General features: G+C 33.3%; 1 protein-coding gene across 12 annotated transcripts in view; it reads right to left on the bottom strand.

The window, feature by feature from the left end:
* The window catches only part of ARB2A (ARB2 cotranscriptional regulator A), a 575,039-nt gene that overhangs the window by 133,626 nt on the left and 416,699 nt on the right, over positions 1–24,714 (bottom strand). For 7 of the 12 annotated variants that reach the window (XM_074282092.1, XM_074282096.1, XM_074282099.1 and 4 more), the window contains 2 exons: positions 22,569–22,667; positions 13,978–14,062 (listed from right to left, as the gene is read on the bottom strand). The exons of 1 other annotated variant lie outside the window; for it this stretch is intronic. In XM_074282092.1, the coding sequence (XP_074138193.1) occupies positions 13,978–14,062; positions 22,569–22,667 (184 nt within the window). The remainder of the gene's footprint in view (positions 1–13,977; positions 14,063–22,568; positions 22,668–24,714) is intronic. 4 more of the 12 variants (XM_074282097.1, XM_074282100.1, XM_074282103.1 and 1 more) reach the window with 1 other exon arrangement.

The raw sequence follows: 24,714 nt of genomic DNA, 5'->3' as shown, positions 1-24,714 counted from the left end.
AGATTAGCATATACTTTATAAAGTATGACATAGCTAATAGATATTTGTGCTTTCATTTTATTTTCTTTGTATATGGAAATGTTCACATTTGTTGAAGTTTGTCAAACTCATAATAACAAAAAAACAGTGAAAATAACAATATAAGAGGAAACTGACCTTGTGAATTCTAGCAAAGATCCCACCACATTATCAGAGTCCAAACCATTAGCAAATTGGCTAACACATAGCCACTCTTAGTTTAACATATAGATGAGGATGGTACAGTAGATAGAGCACTGGTCCTGGAATCAGGAGGACCTGAGTTCAAAAAATGACCTCAGAAACTTACTAGTTGTGTGATTCTAAGCTGTAGTGTAGTTTGTTAGTTTTCTGGAGATCTTTGGACCAGCCTTCATTTCAGTACAGTAATCACCACAAGAATAGCCAGGTGTTAAAGTCCAAATCCTTTATTATCTCCTTCACAGTCTAGTTTCCTTGCCTGGGGCCTGGGCCAGCTTGCTTAGAAGCCTTTCAGAGTCTTGGTTTCAGTGGAGAAGCTAAGGAGGAGGGCCCTGACACCATCGTGGAGTGAGATGGAATGAATGAATCTAATAATCTCTCTGAGTCTGAGGGTCTTTGCTTCAGCCTCCAGCCACCACAAAAGTGGAGGATGGAATCAATCTGTCTCTGAATCCCTGACTGAGTTTATCCCAGTTTATATGCTCTACATTGAGTATAAACCAATCATTATATCACTAGGAAATCATTATTTGTTGTAAGATTAAATCAATCATACTGAATTTAGAGAACTATTAATCACCATCCTAAATTAGATAACCATTGTATCATTAATTCCATTGATTTAGCAACTTGTAAGAATCCTTGTTTTAAGTATTCTTGAAGTTCAAGTTCTGGCTCATAACACTAAGCAAATAATTTAACCAAGATTACCTCTAAAAAATGATAGCTGGCTTAGTGGTAAGAGGTACTGCTGATGGAAATATCAATGGAAATAACCTGGAAGAAAACTTATTTTAAAAAACCTTCCAAAAAGAAATAAATACACATATGCTATATCAGTTAAATTAGGTATCATGCTAAGAAACTGAGCAGTAATTAGCTAAACAATTCAATTACCTATCAGAATATTTTCTCTTTGGAAAAGCAAAAGGGACTGTGAATTCAAAAAACTAAAGGTAAATTTTATTTGAGAAAAAAATAAACTAATAAACCTGTGCTGTTAAATTCCTGATGGAATAAAAAGAACATCTTTGGATCTCCTACATGGAATGTACTTGCCATATTCTTTACAGTCGCATTCACTTCATTTTAAAATTCAACTTTATTTTATTATCAGTTCCTTTGTCTCATTCTTCCACCTCTCCTCATTCACCACTGAGAAGGTAAGAAACAAAAACCTATTGACCAACATGTAGAGACACTCAAAACAAACTGTTGCATTAGCCATGTAAAATATACATATAAATGTATATGTAAACAACAAAAACATCTCAAAATACATTTTGAATCCATCACTTCTTTCTCAGAAGGTGGGCAACATGTTTATCAGAAATCCTCTACGACTGAGTTTGTGTTGATCAGTTTCCAAGTCTTTCAAAGTTGTCATAAATATGTTATCATATACATTGTCTTCTTGATTCTACTCACTTCCCTATTCATCGGTTTATATAAGACTTCTCAAGTTTCTCTGAAACCATCTCTTTCATCATTTCTTAAAGCACAGGTATATTTCATCCCATCCACATATTATAAAATGTTCATCCACGGCCCAAATGATAGACTCCTCCTCATAGTATTTAGTGAAAATATCTTCAGTAATCTTTTATTATCTATAGAATTCTTATTTTATTTGTTTATTACAAAAATCTAAAAAGTAATTAACACTTCTTCATAAAAGTATTTAAGGAGCATTAAAAAAACTGATTCATTAATCTGTAGTGCTCCAATATCTACAAATATGTTTCAAACATGTTTAGAGAAACAATGATCCCCCTATGCCTCAAGACTGCCCTCATAGGATGCCAGCTAGGTTAATACTACATGACAGAGGAGTCAGTCCATTCAAATTCTGGAGCAAATAAAGAGTACATGGCCTAGAGGTAAGCATGTACCACTTCTCCAGAGGGAGATAGAGAATATAGGAGCCTCAGCAGGCAGAGAGAGAGAACCACAAAGGCTTGAGAAGCAGAAAGGAAATCACAAAGGCAAGGAGGTGTTTGGATTACCAGGTGAGAACTCAGGTTGTCTGGACAGTGACAACTGGAGAAGTGACTTCCCTTCCTGCAGAGAGCCGCGTCAAGCCTGATGTAGCACAGAGACTTCTATCTCTGGAGTGCTGTCCTCTTTTATCCTCCCAGAGAATGGGCGTGGGATAATGCAAGGGCTTCTGGGAAGAAGTATTCCAACCAATGAACTTGCTCCTCTTAGAATTCCTAAGGTGTAAATTCCCTTTAAAGGCCCAAACCAAAGGTCTGAGCCAGAGAACTGTCAAGTCAACCTGAATTCTCACCTTGTCACTGTCCAGACAACCTACCTGAGTTCTCACTTGGTAATCCTAACAAGGAGGCAAGTCTTAGAATGGGGAAGACAGAGCTTGTATAACTGAGGGGAAAAAAAATGACATAAAAGAAACATAAAAACCAAAAAACCTTTAAACAGAGACTATTGTGAGCAGAATAGATTCACAGAGAAAGAGATGAAATTCAAGAAAAACTGTATGGGAACAGATGAAAAAGGAAGAAAGAAAGACAACAAAGAGAATGATGAAGGTAGAAAGACAATAAAAAAGAAAGGAAAACAGATAAAAGTAATAACAAAATTATGGATGGGAAAAGGGAAAGAGGTATCCATTATTAAAGATAAATGTACTATCTTTGCTACTGCCAATTCTCAACTCCCATGAACTATCTGGATGGGATGTACAGTTAGGAGCCAAATAACAACAATAAGATATGTACAGTGACAAATATCTTGGCTTGTAATTTCCATTTGTAAATATAATTCTCATTATCTAATGCATCATGAAAGATTTTATAAACAATTAGCCTTGAATTTTTTCCCCCTCTCATCTCTAACAGGAAGAAGATAATTTAAAGGCAAAGAGAGCCTGCCATCTCTACTGCCAAATTCTCAGATAGATTTTTTTTTTTTCACCAAATGGCTCTTAAAAGTGAATAATAAAGGTACCTTTCGTTCTCTTTTATTTAGGATTAGATTTCAGGAATGATGGATAACATATATAAATATATACTTCAAAAACAGAGGTATTCCTGGAGTTTCTTCACTATAGCTGTTTAAAACAATTCACTTTCATACTAGTACTTCTAGGGGTCCATTTTTTACCTTAGTCATCCATTATGTTAATGAATATAAAGTGGAAAAGAACAATAAAGTTAATTGATGAATAAAAGTTAATAGGCTGATTCCAAACTATATAAAAATAACTATTTGAAAGGTGTTATTTCACAAGTGAAAATATCATTTAGAGTGTTATAAATACACATGATGAACATCAAAGAAAAAGGTTAAGAAATAATTTTTATACTTAAGAATGGTATATATTCACATATGCTAATATATCTTGAATTCTAAAGACTCTACATATAGTATAAAGTGCAGAGTTATTAATTATCTAATAAGTTTAACCTGTATATTGAAACTATGATAACATAACCTGAATAGCAATAGGAGGAGATTAAGTGAAGAGAAATAAATCTCTATCATCATTTTCTCAGAAGGAATTTTCAGCAAGAAACTAAAGTATCCATTTAGCAATTATCCATTAAGTCAATAAAAAATAGTGAATTTGGTTATATGTATATATACACATATCTATGTATCTATTCATTCATACATATATATACACACATATATTTATGTTTATATATATTTATATATACATTCATATATACAGAGGGTGTGTGTGTGTGTGTGTGTGTGTGTGTGTGTGTGTGTGTGTGTGTGTATGTGAATCAAGATAACTTGGCATAGTAGAAAGATCTTTTGAATGTAGTTAGTAAAGTCAGGTTCCCACCTGGGACAGTGATTATTCATGTCTTTTTAGGGAAAGTTAGATACCCCTTCCATATATTTGGGTTAGGAGTGTGTCTCACACCAGAAAAATATGGAATATTTGCATAAAACATTTTGGCCCTCCCTTCATACTAGAGAAGTCTAATTTTTTTTTTAAAATTTGAGTTGATATTATGTAATACTATACATTTATTTTATGCACTTCTGAATTTCTAAATTTTTTCGGTTATCTTTGTATGCTGTCTGTGGTTTCCACAAAACTCCAAAATTTCCACTTCATTTTTATTTTGAACTGTGATATGTTGAAACTGATAGTCATGATTTGGAAAGGATAACTATATTTAAATTCTATGAGGCTTAGTTTTTTATTTGTTAAATAAGGATGATAATACAATTCTTGTATTATTTAGGCTATTTTGAAGATAATTTATATAATATTTAATATGTTTTATAAAATGTATACTATTGTATAAATGAGATATTAAGTGGTGGTCTCTACATTTTTACTTCATTTCAATCACTCTATTTCATTGGTAACAAATAAAATAAGCTGATATAGACACAGATATAGATATACAAATATGAAACAGTGTGGGAAGCATAACGGATAAAGAGTTGCCTCAAAACAGGAAGAGTTGGGTTTGCATTTTGTACGTGAATTGTTTTGTCTATGTGATCTAGGTAAGTTACCTTACATTAATTCTAAAGTACAGATAAGGTTTTGACTTGCATTGATAAAAATTATTTTCTTATTTGCAAGTTCCCTATGTCAATAAAATTATTAGTCTAATTCTTATCCCTATGCATCTGTACGTAGATATATTCTTTTAAATACTTTTCTCGATCTCTCATGTATATCTCTCCCTTTTGCTCTTCCTGTTTCCTTTCTGTTTCTCTGTCTCTCTGACCATTTCTTTCGTCATACTCAGATTTATTTATATCAAGAATTTTGCTTGAAGAAATCTCTACGGACAGGATAGCATCATTCTGGTGCAAAATAACTTTTCATATATAATCCAAGATTATATTACTTTTTGTTTTGCTTTAGGTTTATTTTGGAGGGGAAGTTCTTTATATGACAATTTTATAATCTGATTTTACTATCACTACAATTTCCATGTTTCTTTTAGCTTTATTGTTTCTAGAGATAAGTAGAGGACTTTAAGTTTTTCCTTCTGACCACCAGCTTTATTTTTATTACTTTCTGCTCTGGGTTCCCAATTTCTGCATAATATCTTGTGATCCTTATCAATGCCACTGGGAATATGGGAAAAACATAAATAAATTATTTATTTATAAACAAAACGATAAGAAAATTACATATTACTATTTTTATAAGAAGATAAAATACTCAATAAGAGTTTTCAAGAAAATAACCACTTTAAATTCAGAAAATTCCTGATGAGAACATATAGACCTGCCTGGACATTGAATTTTATAGGACCTTCCTTTCTCCTGGTAACCTAAAAGCAATTTCTCTGATATGTGATTTACCTTTTATAATACTCCCATGAAGCAGAGGCAGGTATTGTTATTATCTCTATTTTACATAAAGAGAAACTGAAACAAAGAGATGAAATGATCCTTTCCATGCTACAAAGAAACTATAAGTAGATAGGTGTGAAATCTACCTGATGGATTTAAAAAAACAAAACAAAACAAAACAAAAAAAAAAACAACTTTCAAATTTGTTTAATATAGTAATACTGGAAACACTTGAAACATCAAATACCATCAGAGAATATAAGCAGGAGACAACCTAAAGCACTGGTACTTAAGTATGCTATGGGCCTGAGTGCAAATTCCACAAAGTAGGGTATCTGCTGGGTGGGCCTCATCCTCTGTCATCTTGAAACAATAATAGCAATCTGGAGTTTTCCAGGAAACTGGAGCAGCTTGGGGTGGGGCATCAAAAAATGGAGGAGCACTCAGAACTACTAGACAACCTGCTACACAGTGCTTGGCACATAAGAGGTGCTTAAGAAATTATTTATGAAGATGATTTTAACTATTAATTATGAACTGAATAATTAATAAATAGACTGAATGACTGACTCTGGGAGCGAAGTATACTAAAGGCTCAAAGCCACTAGGGACTTAGAACTGTCAGAGAGCCCCAACCATCAGGAGCCAGAGATACTAGTAGCTTCTTGGGAGATGATCTCACCTCCTTTTTTTTCCCTTTATTTTTTTCCACCTCCAGTTTTAATGAAAAAGTGAAGGCTGTTTTTGGCAAGTTCCTTCACTCTATCAACCTCCCTAATGCTTGCCTCAAAATCTCTCTACATCTTCCAACTCCCCTCTTCTACTCCAGTCTCTGATGAATTGGTGGCACTGTCTGTGCTATATCTCATTCCCAGCCATGCATCCTATTTTCTTCAGGAAATGCACACCTGTTGAATATATCTACACATGGGAGTTTCACCAACACATTCAAGCTTCTTAAACTTTAAACTCAAACTTTCCCTTCTGGTCTACTCCTACCATCCCAGCCATCTTGCAAAACACTGGAATCATTCTTAACTTTCCCCCTCTCTCCAATTGTATATAATTAATTCTCAGAAATGTAATTAAAACAATGTATTAGTCACCTTATTGCCAATCATCATTCCCTTCCTTTTCCTTCTTTCTTTATCTCCTGCTCTTTCTTTCCTGAAAACATACCTGTCCAGGTTTTCTTAGAAAATTTTGTTGATGATATTACTCCTTAACCTAGAGGAGTTTTCCTCCTTTCCCTATCTTTCTCTTTCACAGCTAAAAGCTGAGGAAAAAAATCATTTGAATCCACTGCTTTCATCAGCCATTTATTTTTTAACCTCTTATAATCAGGAATCTTATTTATTCAACTTGCTAAACTCCTAATTGCTAATTCCAATAGCCTTTATCTAGGTCATCTCTAATTTGACCTTAACTTTTCTATGCATTTTGATACTGTTGCTTACTATTTCCTTCTCATAGACAAATTTTCCTCCTTAACTTCCATGATATTATTTTCTAATTTCTCTTCTATGATTACTTCTTGCTTTTTTCTACCTGCCTGGATAATTCTTTCCAGTTTTTTTTTTGGCTGATCATTATCTCTCTCACACACTTCAAACACAGCTTATTTTGAAGGTTGTATTCCCAGGTTCTATTCTCCCACTATAGTTTCCCTCAGGTCATAAGCTTCTACTATTCATTTGTCATTTCTACTCATAGAAGTCTAACTAGCCAAAATTTCTTTTCTGAAAACTGGTACCACATAACTGGATAGATATACCTGAATATCTCATCTTATTTCCTCTCAAATCTCCTCTCTGATTCTGTTGAGGGTACACTATCCTTCCAGTCATCCATCCTTGTAACCTTGGGATTATCCCTGACTCTTTCCCTTCCCTACATGCTCAATCAATTTTACCTCCATATTTTTTCACATATGTACCCTTTTTCTCCATTCCAACACTTAAATCAGTAGGTCCCTATCACGTTCTGCCTACTAAATGGTCACTTTACTTCTGTTTTCCTCTTTTCCCAATCTATTCTCTACCTAGATATCAAAATAATTTTCCCAATGCACCTGTCTATAAATGTTACATCTCCACTTAAAAATCTTCATTGGCTTCTTCTTACTTCTTAGAACAAAATAAAAATCTGTTTAATATTTGAGAACCACCACATTATGACAACAATGTCTTTTAGATTTATTTTATATTACTATTTTTTCAAAGACTGTACACTTCTATTTTTCAGACAAAGTATACCACTCATTGATTCCCAAACTTGATTATCTATTTCCCTTCTGTGCATTTGCACCAGCTCTCTCTCTCATGTCTGGAATGTACTCCCTACCTGAAATGTGAACATTCTCTTCTTCCTAAAACTATCTTGTTTCTATTTCTCTTTGAACATATGGTATCTTCCCAGTGGAACATAAATTCCTTAAAGGCAAAGAATCTCTTCTTAGTTATATACAAATACCTAACCATTTTTGTCTGTGACACAGCAGGCATTTAATAAAATGTGTTTAATTTAGCTTAAAACCTTATTTTAAGTACAAAATATAATACTTCTAATGCATGGTTATAGATTGCTAAAGAATTATAGTTTCATTCATGAAAATTCTAGAATAGGCCTACTGTACTAGAAATCAATGACAATGATATTTTAAGGAGTATTAAAGAAATTTGCTATGTATGCTTTTGAAATAAATATTCATGCCATTCACAAAATGAAGCTATTATGAACCGTAAATCTAAAATAATTTTTGGAATTTCAAGGGAGACAGATTAAAATAATTATAATGGGAATGAAAAAAGTTATTTATATATGCACTTTTGAAACATATAATATTACAGATCTAATTCCCTGAAGCTTTATTCTCAATTATTGCAGGATGGAAATGTTGCAGAGCTCCTGAGAGCAATGCCAGTATAATTCAAACTCTGGAGGGTCCTACCAAAGACAAACTTCAAAGATAGACCCCATTATTTGTGGAATTTATGCCTCAATCTGAGATCACCTTAGAGGCTTATCACCAAAAATCAGTCATCAAGGGATGATTTTTTTTTTTTTTTGATCTACAGGAACTCATGAAGATAGCAATCTGCAATAATAAGGATGGAAGATACCCACACTGATGAAGGCAAAGATTCTTGATATAGTGATGTTAAGGTAGCATTCATAAAATTATTTTCAACCAAAAGGATATGCCGGAGTCAGTTTGCACTGACTCAAGAGAGTTCATTGTTAAATTTTTAATGTAAGCATTTACACTGTCACAGTTGGTAAATACTACAAATATAACAAATCAGGGCTTGGCTTATTTTGTTGCTAGAGTAAGTGACTTAAGACTTAACAAAGTAATGGAGAGAGACATAAAGAGTGATACTATAAAAAAGTACAAGAGCAAGGAATAGTTTACATGTCAGTTATTTGAAGAAAGGAGGACTTTATGGCCAAAACAAGAAACATACAATATTATGAAATGCAAAATGGATAATTTTGATTACATTAAATTAAAAAGGTTTTACACAAGCAAAATCAATGCATCCAAGATTAAAAGGGATGCAGAAAGCTGGGAAACATTTTTTAATGGTTAATATTACTGATAAAGACCTCATTTCTAAAACATAGAGAGAACTGAGTGAAATTTACAAAAAAACAAGACATTACCCAGTTGATAAATAGTCAAAAGAATATGAACAGCGTTTCAGATGAAGAAATTAAGTCATCCAAAGTCATATTAAAAATGATCTAAATCACTGTTGAGCAAACAATGTAAATGAAAACAACTCACCTCACACTTAACAGATTGGCTGAGATGACAGGAAAATATAATGATAAATATTGGAGGGTATGTGGAAAAATTGGGACACTAATGCATTGTTGGAAGAATTGTGAAATGATCCAACCATTGTGGAAAGCAATTTGGAACTATGCTCAAAGGACTGTAAAATTGTGTATACCCTTTGATCAATCTATCACTTCTAGTTTCTCAAAGGGATCATAAAAGAGGGAAAAGAAGTCAAATGTGCAAAAATGTTTGTAGTAGATCTTTTTGTGGTGGCAAGGAACTAGAAATTGAATGGATGCCCATCAATGGAGGAATGGTTGAATAAGTTATGGTACTCAAATGTAATGGAATATTATTGTTCTATAAGAAATGATCAGTAGGCTAATTCCTGAAAAGCCTGGAAAGACTTACATGAACTCAGGTTGAATGAGTCACTATAACACTGTACATAGTAACAATATGGTTATGTGATGATCAACTATAGATCTTTTCAGTAATACAGTGATCCAAGATTATTGTAATAAACTTGGGATAAAAAATGCTATCTGCTTACAGACAGAGAACTATGGAAACAATGCAAATTGAAGAATATTATTTTCAACTTTTTCTGTTTGCTTTTTTTTCTTTTGTTTTTCCCCCTTTTGTTCATATTTTTCTTTCACAATGTAACTAATATGGAAATATTTTTAAATGATTGCGTAGGTATAACCTATATCAGATTGCTTGTTGTCTTGGAGAGAAGAAAAGCAAAGGAGAGAGAAAAAATTTGGAACTCGTAATTTTCCAAAAATGAACGTTGAAAAGTATCTGTACATGTAATTGGAAAAATAAAACTACTGAAATTTAAAAAGAAAAAGGGAAAAAGAAAGTGTTGGAGAAATGTTAAAAATGAAGATTAAACTTAAAAGCATGTCTCATGTTTTGCAGCACCAGTTGCTAAACATTTAGCAGCACATCTTTGAAAATAATCTAAAAGCATTTAATTTATAAAGAGAAAGAAAATCAGATACCAAATTAAATGAACATTCTGTATAATCAAAACTAGAGCCAATACCTATTAAAAGTTCATACCTTCAAATGCTGTTAATATTTTAAATGACCCATGAATTTAGTCTATTCAAATGATTCCTATTTATTTTCTTGGCCATTTTCCATCATATTAGTATAATCCGTGGCTTTTAAAGGTATGTTTTAAAAATGAATCCACCAAATAGCTTAATAAAGTAATTAAAGATAAATTTTAGATTGAATAGTTCTTTCTCTGGATATGGATAGCATTCTCTATCATGAGTCCTTTGGAACTGTCTCAGATCATTGTATTGCAGAGAAAAGCTAAGTCTATCATAACTGATCATTGCACAATGTTGCTGTTACTTTGTATAATATTCTCCTGGTTCTGTTTACTTCAGTTACATGCATCAATTCATGTAAGTTTTTTCTAATATCTTCCTAGTCATCATTTCTTATAGCACAATAGTACTTCATTACACCTGTATACTACAAATTGTTCAGCCATTTTCTAATTGATGGGCATTTCCCAATTTCCAATTCTTTGCCATCACAAAAAGTGGCTATAAATATTTTTGTAGTACCTGCAGATTCTTTTCCCTTTTTTACGATCTCTCTGGGATACAGATTTAGTGGAGATGTTACTGGATCAAAGAATGTGCACACTCTGATTGCCTTTTGGCTATAGTTCCAAATTGTTCTCCAGAATAGTTGGATCACAACTCCACCAACAATGCATTAGTGTCCCAATACTCCCTCATCTTCAACATTTATCATTTTCCTTTTCTGTCATATTAGTCAATCTAATAGGTATTAGGTGGTAGTTCTAAACTGTTTTAATTTGCATTTCTCTAATCAATAGTGATTTTTTCATATGATTATAGGCAGCTTAGATTTCTTTATATGAAAACTGCCTGTTCATATGTTTTCACTATTTATCAGTTGAGGAATAATACATCTGTTCTGCAGAGCTTTGATTTTGCTCATTGATACCCTTCCCACATTTAGCAGCCCAGCAAGACAGGACTTCTTCCTATTCCCCACCTATTGCTTTGTCTCATGTTTCTACATTGTTACATAGGCTTTTCCCCAAAGCCTGGAATACACTCATCTCCTTTATCTCAAAAGAATCCCTAATTTATTTCAAATTTCATGTCAAATGTCACCTTGTATATGAAACTTTCCTGATATTTCCATATTCTTAGCCTGCCCTCTCAGATTATTTCATATTTATTTTCATATATTTTGTACATATTCTCACTCCTAGTAGAAGGCAAGTAGCTTCTTTGAATCCCATTTCATCTTTGCATTTCTTGTGCCCAGCCTGAATGATTGTTAATTTATTATCTGATTGTCTGAAGGTGCTGAATTGAGTTCAGATATCTCTACTTTTATCTTTTACTTTTATCTCTTTTATCTCTATTTCTACTGTCATCCGCCATCTTAGGTTCTCACCTGGTTATGCTTGGATTACTATAATAGCCACTTTCCTAACTGGTTTCTTTTGCTTCAAATCTTTTCCCTTTCAGCTTATCTTATACATACCTATTAAACCCATGTTCCCCAAATATCATTTTCTTATTTTCATATTCAGTTTAAAACAAATAAACAAATATACCTTCATGGGCTCTGAGGAAAACCAATATATTGGTTTAAAAATGGTTCTGTACTGTTCAAATAGTCTAAAATGTTCCAGGAAAAAAATAAGTCATACCCCTTTGTAAAATGTGGATTTGAAAGAACTTTCCTTGAGTACTCTAAAGCAGCTTCATGAAAACTAACTTTTACATCAAAGGACAGGAAATTAAGTAGGCTAAGTGGGCCAAATGGAAAGAAAATATATTGACTTAAAAGACAGTCATGGAAAATCCAATGAAAATATACGTGCACATGTGCGTGTGTGCGCAGATACAAAGAAAATAATGGAAATCTCCTTTTTCCATTTTAAGTCAAGTTTATGGAGGGGAAAAAAGTCACAATGAGCAAAACGATAGAGACAGAAAGGAACTGGACAATTAGGTGAAGGTCTGAAACAAGATTAGGGAATGTGCTGAGGTGAAATTAAGCACTTTGTCATAATTAAGTTTATATGCAAGAAGTAAAGGTTTAACATACCAGAGGGAATCCAAGTCTATACAGTGAAAATGCCTAAAAGAGTTATTTTGTTTTTAATTTGTTTTAAACCATAATTGACTTGCCTAAGTATTCTACCTCTGACACTTAGCATCCATGTAATCCTGAGTTATTTGAGTCCTCTTGGCCTTAGCTTCCTCATCTGTAAAGTGAAAAAGTTGAGCGATATGGTATATGGCATCTCTTCCAGCTATGATGATGATCTCGCTGACTAATCTAAGTTGGGATATGTCTACCTGCCTGGTCCCCATGGTTATATCTAGGCTTAACCTGGTGGTGCTGATGCTGTTCATTTATTTTCAGTTATGACTAACTCTGTGATCGCATTTGGACTTTTCTTAGCAAAGATATACTGTAGTGGTCTGCCATTTCTTCTCCAGGTCATTTTACAGGTGAGGAAACTGAGGCAAGCAGGGTTAAGTGACCTGTGCAGGGTCAAGTAGTTACTGTCTGAGATAGGATGTGAACTCATCTCTTCCTGAATCACTGTGCCACTTAGCTGTCCTGGTAACAGCTTCCAAATTGTCCACAAAGTGACCCAAGTAAATAAGTCCTGAAAGGACAGCATTTTAAACCCAGGACCACCCAGGGACAAAAGCATCATACATTGCTCATGACCTATTAGCAACTACTTTCTACTTATTCTTCAAGACCCTGTTCAATTTTTATATATTCTTTATTAAGTGTTCTTTACCTACTCTGGGGCTCCACCATCCTTCCTTGGATATTCTACTCATTTAGTATCACAAACAATACATACATCACATACTTTTTAATATCACATATAACTCTCTTATGATATGTCTCAAAGGGATATTCAACTTATGTTTTTTGTCACTTATGTATATACATATTGTGTGTACACAAGTTTCAGTGCTTTCTACTTTTTTCATTTATAAAATTCTGCATTACTGAATAATGTAAAGCTATTCAAAAATTTTATATTACTTTATTCCTATATTTCCACAATTAATTCAGAATACAATTAGAATTGTACAATAATTAAGAATTGTTCTTATTATTTGCAATGTAGAATGCTATTGTTTCATAATTCTAAAAGAGAACACATAGCCTGCTATCTTAACATTTCTGATTTATAATTTTACATATTTCACCAATGGATAACATAGGTTTGCCATGAGCATCACTAAAATGATTTTTCTTTTGTTCAGGCATTTCTTTGATATCACAGCCTATTTTTAAAGGGAAAATGCAGTCTTTTGCTATGAACCAAATTATACTTAATTTTCCAAATCTGGAGCTTGTCAGAATTAAAAATAAACCTTATCTGTCCCCCAAAAAGGAAAGGAGGAACAAGCTAAAAGCGAAAAAAATTACATAAGGACACCCATTGTGACTGTATAGTTCAAAAATCATAAACCAAATATATGAACATGGAAAAAACAACAAATTGAATACTAAAAGAAATGACATATTTAAAACAAAATAAACCCTACAAAAGAAAGCAGCTACCCACACAAGTATGTGAGTAGCCATGCATATACCCATAGAAGGTGCCTAAGTACACCTACCTGCAGAGACTCGAGGGCAGTCAGGCAACATGGACTCCACTGATGTATCTAATGGTTCTGAACTAGACACCCAATTACAACAGTTCTGCAAGGTAACAAAGACAATTTTCTGATGAAAGCAAGAAAGCAAGAAAAAATTTTAGGGTCCAAAGATTAATTTTTTTTTCCTTTTAATAATTAACCCTTAAAAAAATGTATTTCCTTATCTTCCAAATAGTTTAAAACACTTGCCTTTACAAACAGTTGGCAATCGTTGATCATGAATACAAAAGAGTAGTGTTAACAACTTGCTATTACTCCTTTGCTCATATGAAGGGGACATATAATCAGTGAGTGACAATCCAGGTTGCTTGCTGTTAGTGAAAAGCTGACTATGCAGTCATAAACAAAAGGAATAAACAGAATAATGAGAATGATATTACATTTTCTCTTTCTGATGAAAATTACTTATTTCACTATGTGAATAGAAACAAATAAATTTCTGTTCTAATATTTTAATGTGGATTCCAAAATTAAATTTATCCTTACACTTAAGAAGTTGGACTAAATGAATTTAACTTAACCCTATTCAAAAATTTAAATAGTCCAAAAGAAGTTCCATCTAGTACACTGTTAAAATATTTGTTTTAGGATACAAAGCTTGTTATTTTAAAGTTTTACCTATAAAAGGATGTGATGATTTATAGCTCAAATAAGTGAAAAATTGCACATTCTTTCCTTCCATACATAGTTTAAACCTTTATTTAAAAGTCTAGTCTTTTAAATCCGCTATTAGTTTCACATGACTTTGTTTTTTAAATTTCTTAGGGGAAAAAAACATGAATTTCCAGACAGATTTTTAAGAAATCATCCCATCAATCATGTTTGGAAAAATGGTCAATTGCTATTCTAGTAAACAAGCATGTATTGTGTATTTTTAGATGCTTGCTGCTCTAGTTGTGCACCATGGAATCCGTTCTCACTGTGGAAAGATCCTTGACTGGTAGATCAAGTGTCTTATTGTATTTCCTTAATTCATTCTGTCTGGAAGAAGATGTCAGCTGTGTTGCAGTGAGGAGAGAATTTCAAAGGCCCCAGTCCCCACCAATAAAGGCCGAGGAATGGCTTTTGAATAGATTTGTCAAGGCAACCCTACTGTTCTGGGACCAGGGAGAGCAGGAATAACATAAAGGAAGGGTTGCTGTATGAGATTAGAAAGTGAAGTTCACAAAGCATGGCAGATTTTTGTAAGAAACAGTAGATCAATGAAACTATTGAACTGTGTGAAAAAAAAAAAAAAACATGAAAACAAACACACCATCCAGTAATGTTCTTAAATGCTATTTTTCTCTTTTAAAATTTAAAATGGATGAAAAAAAACCCAAGTATTTTCATGTTTCACAAAAGCTTAACGGTTTAAAGTAGAAACTATTCTATAATATGCACTCCTAATCTTAATTAACAGCTGAATGCAAAGTTACACAATGTGAGATTGTGGAAAATATAAAGAAGTAGGGTTTTCATAAGGTATTTTATTCATTTGAAATAGGCAAAATTAATATTGCTACTGATAGAGCCTCACATCAGAGAATTCTAGATAATGCAGAAGATTAGCACACAATTAGCCAGCTTTTATATACAACGTGACACTTGCCTGTAAGAAATAAGTATTCTCCAAAGCAGTGTCAAGATATGTAAATGGATGATTTGTTTTATCATTCATCACAGCTCCTAATAAATTCAAAAAATCATGACTTCTATAGGTACTAAAAATAGTCCCCCAATGATACAGGAGAGATAGCTTCAATGAAGAATATTTTTTTTTTTAAACAATTCAGTCTTTCAATGACAGCAATTAACACTACAGACAGACAGGCAGCGATTAGGTATATATTTTAATTATTATTCATTCTACAAGTTCCCCTAAATCTGATGAAAGTTAGATATTACCCAGATGATATCTTAGACTTAATAATTCTCACTTACACTTCATAAATGTAAAAATACTGTTTATAAGAGATTTTCTAATACTAATGAATGTTAAAATACTTCATTAATCATTTTTCCTTATGATTGGCTTTAAGTTACTGAAATGGAAGTAACTATAATGAAATTTATTTTAGCCCAAATATTTAAGAACAAGTTATAGAGAGCCAAATGATATAGAGTTAAAATTTTAGTTTTTATCTTGCAATAAGTTTTAGGGCTTTGATTTCTCAAAGAAAATGGAAATTCTCTGAAAGTTTGTGGGGGCAAACTCCTTTTTATTTTTAACTATTAAGTCAGAACTGTCAGACTCTGTCCCAGATGATGCTTTATTCCCATTAGCTTTGGTCTAACTGTTTGTTAACTCCAGAATTAGTGGACTAATAAAAGAAAGGGGTCTCAGTAATTGCAGAGGAAACCAAAATTTGCTTTTTTTTTTTTATTAACAAATCATGGTAAATGAAGTCATAAACTTAATATTTCTTCAGTTTTCAAAACAGAAGCAAAATACTAGAGAAAACAGCCCCACAGACCTATAGTTCCTTTTTAAGGGAGAGACAAAGGAGAGAGAGAGAGAGAGAGAGAGAGAGAGAGAGAGAGAGAGAGAGAGAGAGAGAGAGAGAGAGAGAGACAGAAACAGAGAGAGAAAGAGACAGAAACAGAGAGAGAAAGAGACAGAAACAGAGATAGACAGAGAAAGACAGAGAGAGAGAGAGAGAGAGAGAGAGAGAGAGAGAGAGAGAGAGAGAGAGAGAGAGAGAGAGAATGAGACAGAGACAGAGAGACATAAAAAGAAAGAGACAGAGAGAGAGAGACAGAGAGACAGAGACAGGGACAGAATGTGTTGTGTATGTGTTACAAATTCCCCTTTAACTCATCAATCCCAGATAGGAGATTTAAAGGTGAAGTGACAGTATTATTTTCAATTTCAAATAACATAAATAAACCCAATTTGTTCTTTTAAAAATAAACAAAAATCTCAAATTTTAAAAAAAGTCAACAATTTCTTCCTCCCCTCAGTGGTTCTGAACAAATAAGTATATTGGTCAAATTACCTTAAACATCAATAAGGTTAAGTTTTGAAATTCCATTCATAGTTAAGTTAGCATAATAGAATTAAAATCATATTCTACTCTTAAATGATATTTCCAAAGAGATAAGTACAATATATCTTGGAATCAGTACTAAGAAATAAATTTTAAGGCTTCAATTACTGAAGGGGGTTAGAGGATTTAGACTTCATTCATTCTTATAGGCAATATCTCTTTAAAAGCTCCTAAGAGGTATATATAGAAGTTTGCATTAGTAAAATGGTTAAAGGATTTTGTTGTTGTTCAGTTATTTCAGTCATGTGTGACTCTGTGACCCCTTTGGGATTTTCTTGACTAAGATAATGAAGTGGTTTGCCACCTTCTTCTCCAGCTTATTTTACAGCTGGGAAACTCAAGCAAGCAAGGTTTAGTGATGTGCTCTGGATCACACAATTAGTAAGTATCTGAAGCTAGTTTTGAACTCATAAAGATGAGTCTTCCTGATTCCAAGCCCAATATACTCTATCCACTGCAGCACCTAGCTGCCGCATAGTTAATTCATATAAACAGATAACTTGTAACACATTTTGAAAAGACATATCAACCTAAGGAAATTCAAATTTTAAAAATTGTGAGGTACCACTTTACATCCATCAAATTGATAAGAAGAACACAAATTGACAAAATTTAATATTGGCAGCATTGTGGAAAAAAGAAAGTGCTAGAAAATTATAACCTGATAGAATCTATTGGGAGAGTAACCTGGCAATGTACAACAAGAGTCGCAAATATAGTCATATCTTTTGACCCAATAATCCCATTTTGGGAATAGATCGAAAGACATTTATCTTAAAGAAAAAGGCTATTAAAATGTACATTAATATACTGTAAATATTAAAGACATTTTATACATACACACACCACATATAAATAGCCCCCCCACATATGCATATTTGTGTTATCTGTAGTTGTCCAACAACTGGTGAAGTACTAAATATAGTATATTAATGGAATAAAATTTTATGTGCACTTGAAATATATGTTCATTAGTACAGTAAATTCCCTGTATGATAAATCCCTTCCTTTTTATGGTAAATGAATTTTCTAAGTCAGACAGAGGTTAATTGATTTGCCCAGGGTCAGAATTTATAACTTTTGGAATTGGAATTTGAACTCATGTCTGAAGAACTCTTAGCACAGCACTTGATGCACCATGTCAAGCTGCCATTAAATGGTATCCTATTGAATTACAATTATAAAATGTGAGGAACATAAAAAACTTAGAAAGACATATGAAGGGAAGAAAGCAGAAACAGCACAACACAGACATAACTATGAAAATGCAGAGGAAAAAAAACATACACATACAGAGGTAAATGAATAAACAAAGAGAAAGAAACAGACACGGAGAGAGTAACTAAGAAACTGTTAGGAACATTTTTATGTCTGAATTCATTTTTTAAATGTAAATAGTTGTAAATGTGTGCTTTAATTGGTTTTGTTGTTTAAAGTTAATTCCATATCACAAGCTACCCAAAGTTTGACTTATGTTGTTTTTTAAAATCTCTTTTGGAAAAATAAATGAAAACACTAAAGAAGAAAATGTGTCATTAAGGTAAAAGGACAGAAAAAACAAAAAACAAAAACAAATAACAACAACAACAACAACAACAACAACAACCATGAAGCAAATCTAATACATGTCACACCCAGGAAACTGTGCTTAGAAAGTGGAAGTGCTAGGGGTTACAATGGGTTACTTATGTTCTTTAGACATTAGGAACTTGGACATTTTTAATTTGTGTGGACTGAACAGTAGGAATAATAGTCTTGTGCAGTCAGCTACACTGAATAGTTCTCAGAACGTCTTCATCAAGATGTAAGCAGTGACTTGTTGTTTATCCTTGGTTCTCAAAGAGGACTATGACATCAGGGAGGTAATGTTATGATATGCAAAGGAAATGGATTGAAGTGAGGGAGAGTTGTGCAAGGTCACCTGTCTCACTTTCTCCTCTGGAGCCATTTGGGTTCAGTGGCAAGATATAGATCAAGACAACTGGAGATGGCCCTACATGTAGTGAGAGACCTTGGCTGTTTTAAGCTAAGGTCTTTCCCAGGTTTCACTTCGACCAATACAATACCTATTCAGTGATCAAGACACGAATGGTCTTTTTTAGCCTTGTTCAAAAAAAAAAAAAAAAAAAAGCAGTGACTAAAAAAAATTGGAATGACCACCTAATAAAGAAATGATAGGGAGAATATAGGCTTGTGTCTTTTTATCTCCTTAATGAGTGTGATGGGATAGGAAGCTGCCAGTCTGCATTTCCAAAGTATATGTAAGAAAGAATAGATAATTATGCCCTACCTACAAATATACCCTACCAATGTAAAGATAACTCTCAGATGTGGTTGCTTAAAGGTCATGTTGGACATTCAGTGATATTTAAAGGATTTAAGATTAAATCATCCTCTCTATTTTGAGAGTTCAAAGCCCAGAATCATGTAACACAAAAAATAAAGATTATGGCTGAGGGTTGCATGGGGCCACTACTATAACAAACAAGGAAATTCTTTCACTTAGTTTAATTAATCCTAGAAATCAGGAGAACAAATTTTATTTTTTTTGCAATTGCTGAAATGTTTTCTCTTCTTCCTATCTTTCCTTTCCCCAAGAAGATGTGTTTGTCAACAGTCTTCCATCTGGATGTAATGTCAACTGTCTCAGTTTAAACTAACTATGAGAACTCTTTCCTAAGATTTCAACATTATCAATTTCAATAATGAATGTTTAAAGTCTTAAAAGATAAGTGCCCAAAGGAATCAAATAGGGAGCTATTTGATCATTTTCTAGAAAAGAGAAGATCTAAAAAAACGGCACTATGAAATTCTAACCAAATTTAAAACAAAGTTTAGTAAAAAAAAAAAATGGAACAAATATTAAGAGGAATTGTACTTCATATGCAATGGAAATATGAATAATTAATATTCCTTATTCATAAATAATGTTGTTGCACTTAGACTACTGTTTTCATGGAAATCAATACAGGTATTATTTTGAAATAGAAATCATCAATATAAATTAAAGGATATTTGCAAAATCTCACAGAAATTTAACTAATCCCCAAAATGAATACTTTGAGGGAAGTGTTGGTAAAGTAACCAAAAAGATAATCCTAACATTTCTTCTCATTCCCAGCTACCATCTATCAGATCCTGGGAAAGAAAGTACCTTCTTTTTGCTATATGTTGGGTTCATTAATTATCATATATTAGAAAGGCAAACGTGGTATGGCACTAAGAAGTTAGAAAGAACGTACAGAGAGTAGAATGAAATGTGACATTGAATAGAAATAATACTAGTCTTGGAATCCAGGAAAATGGTTATGATTTTTTGGCTTCATCATTTATTAACTATGGAATTTAGGACAAGTCATCATTAGGCATAGTCTTGGTTTCCTCATCTATAATCCCAGTATTATGATATTTACACCTCTGACCTCACAGAGCTGTTGTGAGGACCAAATCAATGTATGGGAAAAGACCCTATTGATAAAGGGCTACATAAAAATAATCTATGAGTATTATTAGAGGATAAAATTCAACTGAATAAGCAGTTATTAATTGCCAATCATGTGCAAAGTATTTTGTTAGGTACTAGATAAATAAACACACAAAACAGTCCCTGCTCTCAAGAAGCTTATATTAAATAGGTAGATAACCTGTGAGTTAAGTAAATACAAAATAATAGGAACAGAAGAGAACATAACAACTGGAGTGAAAGGTTTCACATAGTTGTCACTCACTAAATGCTATATGTCTGACTAAGATGGTGGAACAAGAGAAGTCTTGAGGAAAGGTAAGATTCTAAGATAGAGAGGTAAAGAAGGATGGAATTCTAAGTATGAGGCATAAGAGAATTTAAGAGTTGCATTATGATATAGCAAAGGAATGAATGAATGAAAGGTAGTACTTACTGTCAAACTCTATGTCAAGCTCTGGGAATGCAATTACAAAAACTTAAATCCTTGCCTTCTAGAAATATGCATTTAAGAGAACATACAAGGACGTTCCAAAAGTTTTAAGCTTTAAGAGCTAGTGAATAGAACAATAGGGCAGTCTGACCATGCCCTTTCCAGAGGCCCAGATTTGGTGGCAACTTTTAGAACTGGAGAGAGCAAGCTCCTCTGGCATCTTTTATTTTGTAAGAAGGCTTCCCCTGGATTATCCCTTATCATTTCCCATTTACACTGAATATATTTCATATGTACATAGTTAGTTGCATTTTGTCTTTTCTTTAGTAACAGGAGTACCTTGTGATCAGGGTTCATGTTTTTTACTTTCTGTGTATGCCCAATTCTTATTAGCACAGTGCTTAGCACATAGTAAGTACTTAATAAATGTTTATTAACTGTTTTAAGGGAGAAAATCATCAGGGTGGGAGCTGAGGGTGGGAGTGAATGAAGGTGATGCTATATAATGAAGGTCAGAGCTGAGTAGCTTAATTCCTCCCAGGCATGACCCCTGAGGTCTGCTTTGGAGCAGGGAGTATCAGCAAAAGAAGCTGAGGGAGCAGATTGGAAGAAAATATGGAGAAAGCAGTGCCAGGAAATTCAGGGGAAATGAGATCATCTAAAAGGGGGGAGCTGGTCAACACTATCTAAAGAGGTGGAGGATGGTCACAGAAATGAGCACTAGATTTACTAGGTAAGAGATCAATGGCAAGATGCTAAGGATATAAAATCAAAGTTCAGAAGACTTTCTAATAACTTGCACATGGAAAACATCTAATAAGTATCTGATGACCTGAACTGAATTGAATTCTTCCTGGCCAGGAGAGCCAGCTTGCCTTCTTTTCTGACTGCTTTTCCTTCATCAGCTTTCAAACTTGTTCCCATGGGTTCCCAACCATTAGCATTTCCTATAGTTGTAACCATAAAATAGCACTGGGAAAAAGTCTTCAATATTCTATTCCCTTCCTTGGAAATGATTTCAGACAGAGTATGTAGTACAGAAGAAGGGTAAACCAATAATTTTATTTTTCATGATCTTCTGTATGTTTTTATGAAAAGTAAAGATTATTGTCTCTCAAAAATCCATTTTTAAGATATCTCAAAAGAGAGAAAATTTAAAGAGTAGGAAAATTGATGGCATGACTAACCAAAAAAGAGGCCCAGAAAAAGCTAAGATTTGGATTTAAGCCCAATTTTTAAACATACTAACTATGGAATCTTGGGCAAATTACTTTACTTCTCAATGCTCTAGGCAATCCTCTATAGGAATATAGGTGCAAAAAGGGTGCCAATTTGCATTAGGAGAAATAGTTCCTTCATCTAGAAGTTCCCTGGATCAATGAAATTCCAGGGCCAGTTTCTGTTCTTTCCTTTAATACTTCCCCCCTCCCCCCCTCCCTTGAGGCTCCCAGAGTCACACAGCTAGGAAGTGTTAAGTGTCTGAGACCAGATTTGAACTCGGGTCCTCCTGAATTCAAGGCTGGTGCTCTATCCACTGCACCATCTAGCTGCCCCTCTTTCCTCTAATACTTAAAAAAAAAAAAAAAAAAAAAAAAAAAAGTAATAAGCAATAGTAACTACTGACCCTTATGCTACTTTTTCCATCTCTATGATAATGTTTTCTGTAGCAGGCAACAGCTATCCCTTTGCAGATTATCTTCTTTCTAAGACCCTGTTTGTCAACCTGAGAGGTGCAGAGAATAAAAGATCCTGCTGTATTTATTATTATTATATTATTGTTCATTATAGAAAAAAACACCTTAAACTTGGTAGATCAAAATAGACCTTTAAGGTTCTCACCTCACTAAGAAGTCTCCTATATAACTATTAAGATTATACAAGATTTCTAAATACATGCAAATATAAAACTAAAGTACAATGATTATCAATTTCAAGTGGAACACAAAATAGAGAGGCATTTGTCAAGAGCATCTTACACTCATAGAGAAAGGCTCAAACCTTAACTCAGGCCTTTATCAGATCTTGCCCAGGCTAGTGCAGTGGGTGCCAAATTGGCTTCTCTTTTTTAAATTTCTCCATTCTCGAATCCTTCCCACATCTACTTTCCAGTGGCTTCCTAATGCCTACCCACTAAAATACAAATTTTTCTGTTTCATAGTCGAAGTTTTTTACTATCTGATTCTAGTCCTTCATTCTGGCATTATTACATGTCACTGAATTTCATATTTTAAATTTCAGCCACACTGCCCTACTTGCTGCTTCCCATACAAAAGTATATTTCTGTGCCACTGAAAAGGCTGTCTTTCATACTCCCTTTTCATTTCTGCTCTCTTGGAATCTTTATCCTCCTTCAAGGACCAAGAGCTATCTCTTACAGGAAACATTTATTTATTTTTCTCTACCACCAGTTACTAATGGCCTCCCTCCTACAAATAACTTTTTACATACTATAAATACGCTTATCTGGGTACTTATTATTTTCCACAAACATAAATGTAAGCTCCCTGTGAGTAAGGAACAATTTTATTTCTGTTTTGTGTTATTTCTTTTGTCTAGCACAAAGAAGATGACAAATGGATGAATGAATGAATATGCCATATGAAATCCAAATGCAAATGTGACTCCCTAATGATAGTAAGATTCTCCAGACACTCTTATTTACATAAGCTAATGGTACTGACTAGTACTATCACAGCACCTTCTCAATGACATCCAAGGGTACTCTAAAGAAATCAGTCTAGCAATCTTCAGAGGAAAAGATAAGCTACTAAAGAATGGATACAATCCAGATTATAACATATAACTGAATGGTCAGTCCCTTGAGTTAGTCTATCAGTAAACATGTTTTACAGGCATTGTAGATGAACAATGAGCTAAGTTCAGAGTTGCATTAGTTTCAATAAATGATACCAACTTTCTCTTAGATAAATGGCTTTTTGGCATTCGTATTATTCTGGTGATGCTATATGGTTATAAATCAAGTAACACCACAATCTCAGTAACATAAAGGAATTTGGAAAGACATATATACTGGGCATAATTGGGCTGTATTATATAAGCAATGATAACTTGTCTGAAAGAAGTAGAAAATGCATAATCTAGGACATATATTGCCAGGAAAAAAAACTAATTGGTCATAATATTAAGATCCAGGGATAATCAGACATGCCAAATTAAAAAAAAAAAAAAAAAAAAAAGGATGATCCTTTCAAAAAAAACTCAAGGAGCCAGGGAAAAAATCAATTAGGAATAGAGCAGAGAGACACGGAAAAACAATAATGCTAAAAGATACCTGGATATTAGAACAGGGATAAAATGATATAGGTTTGCAGTATAGGAGGAAAGTAAAAGAAAAAATTCTAGCATAAACTTATTTGCTAAAGAGTAAAATTGAGTTATCTGATATAAAAGAATAACAATGAAATTATTAGTTACTGCAATAATTTGCCAAACTATGAAATTATATGGCAGATTCCTTTTAAGAAAAAAAGTATAGATTGATTTATTATCTCTTTGGTCCTTACAGCACCACATAACTGGCATGCTTCTTTACTATATATTTCTCATGATAAAGGGCTAACTGATTGAAATATTGATGGCCTTATTATTGGAATATAAGTAACTGGAGGAAATCCAGGTTTATCAAGTGATTAAAAATGCAGATAATATAATGGTAAAAGATTAAGGGTGTGAATAGGGCATGCCAATTGGCTATGATATCCAAAAAAAGAAAATACAAATAAGGAAAAGGTATTTTTTTAGTCAAATAC

This window comes from Sminthopsis crassicaudata, chromosome 1 (genome assembly GCF_048593235.1).
Source record: "Sminthopsis crassicaudata isolate SCR6 chromosome 1, ASM4859323v1, whole genome shotgun sequence".
Classification (NCBI taxonomy): domain Eukaryota; kingdom Metazoa; phylum Chordata; class Mammalia; order Dasyuromorphia; family Dasyuridae; genus Sminthopsis; species Sminthopsis crassicaudata.
The sequence above is the reverse complement of the archived record's forward strand: the minus strand, read 5'-3'. Positions and strand labels throughout refer to the sequence as shown.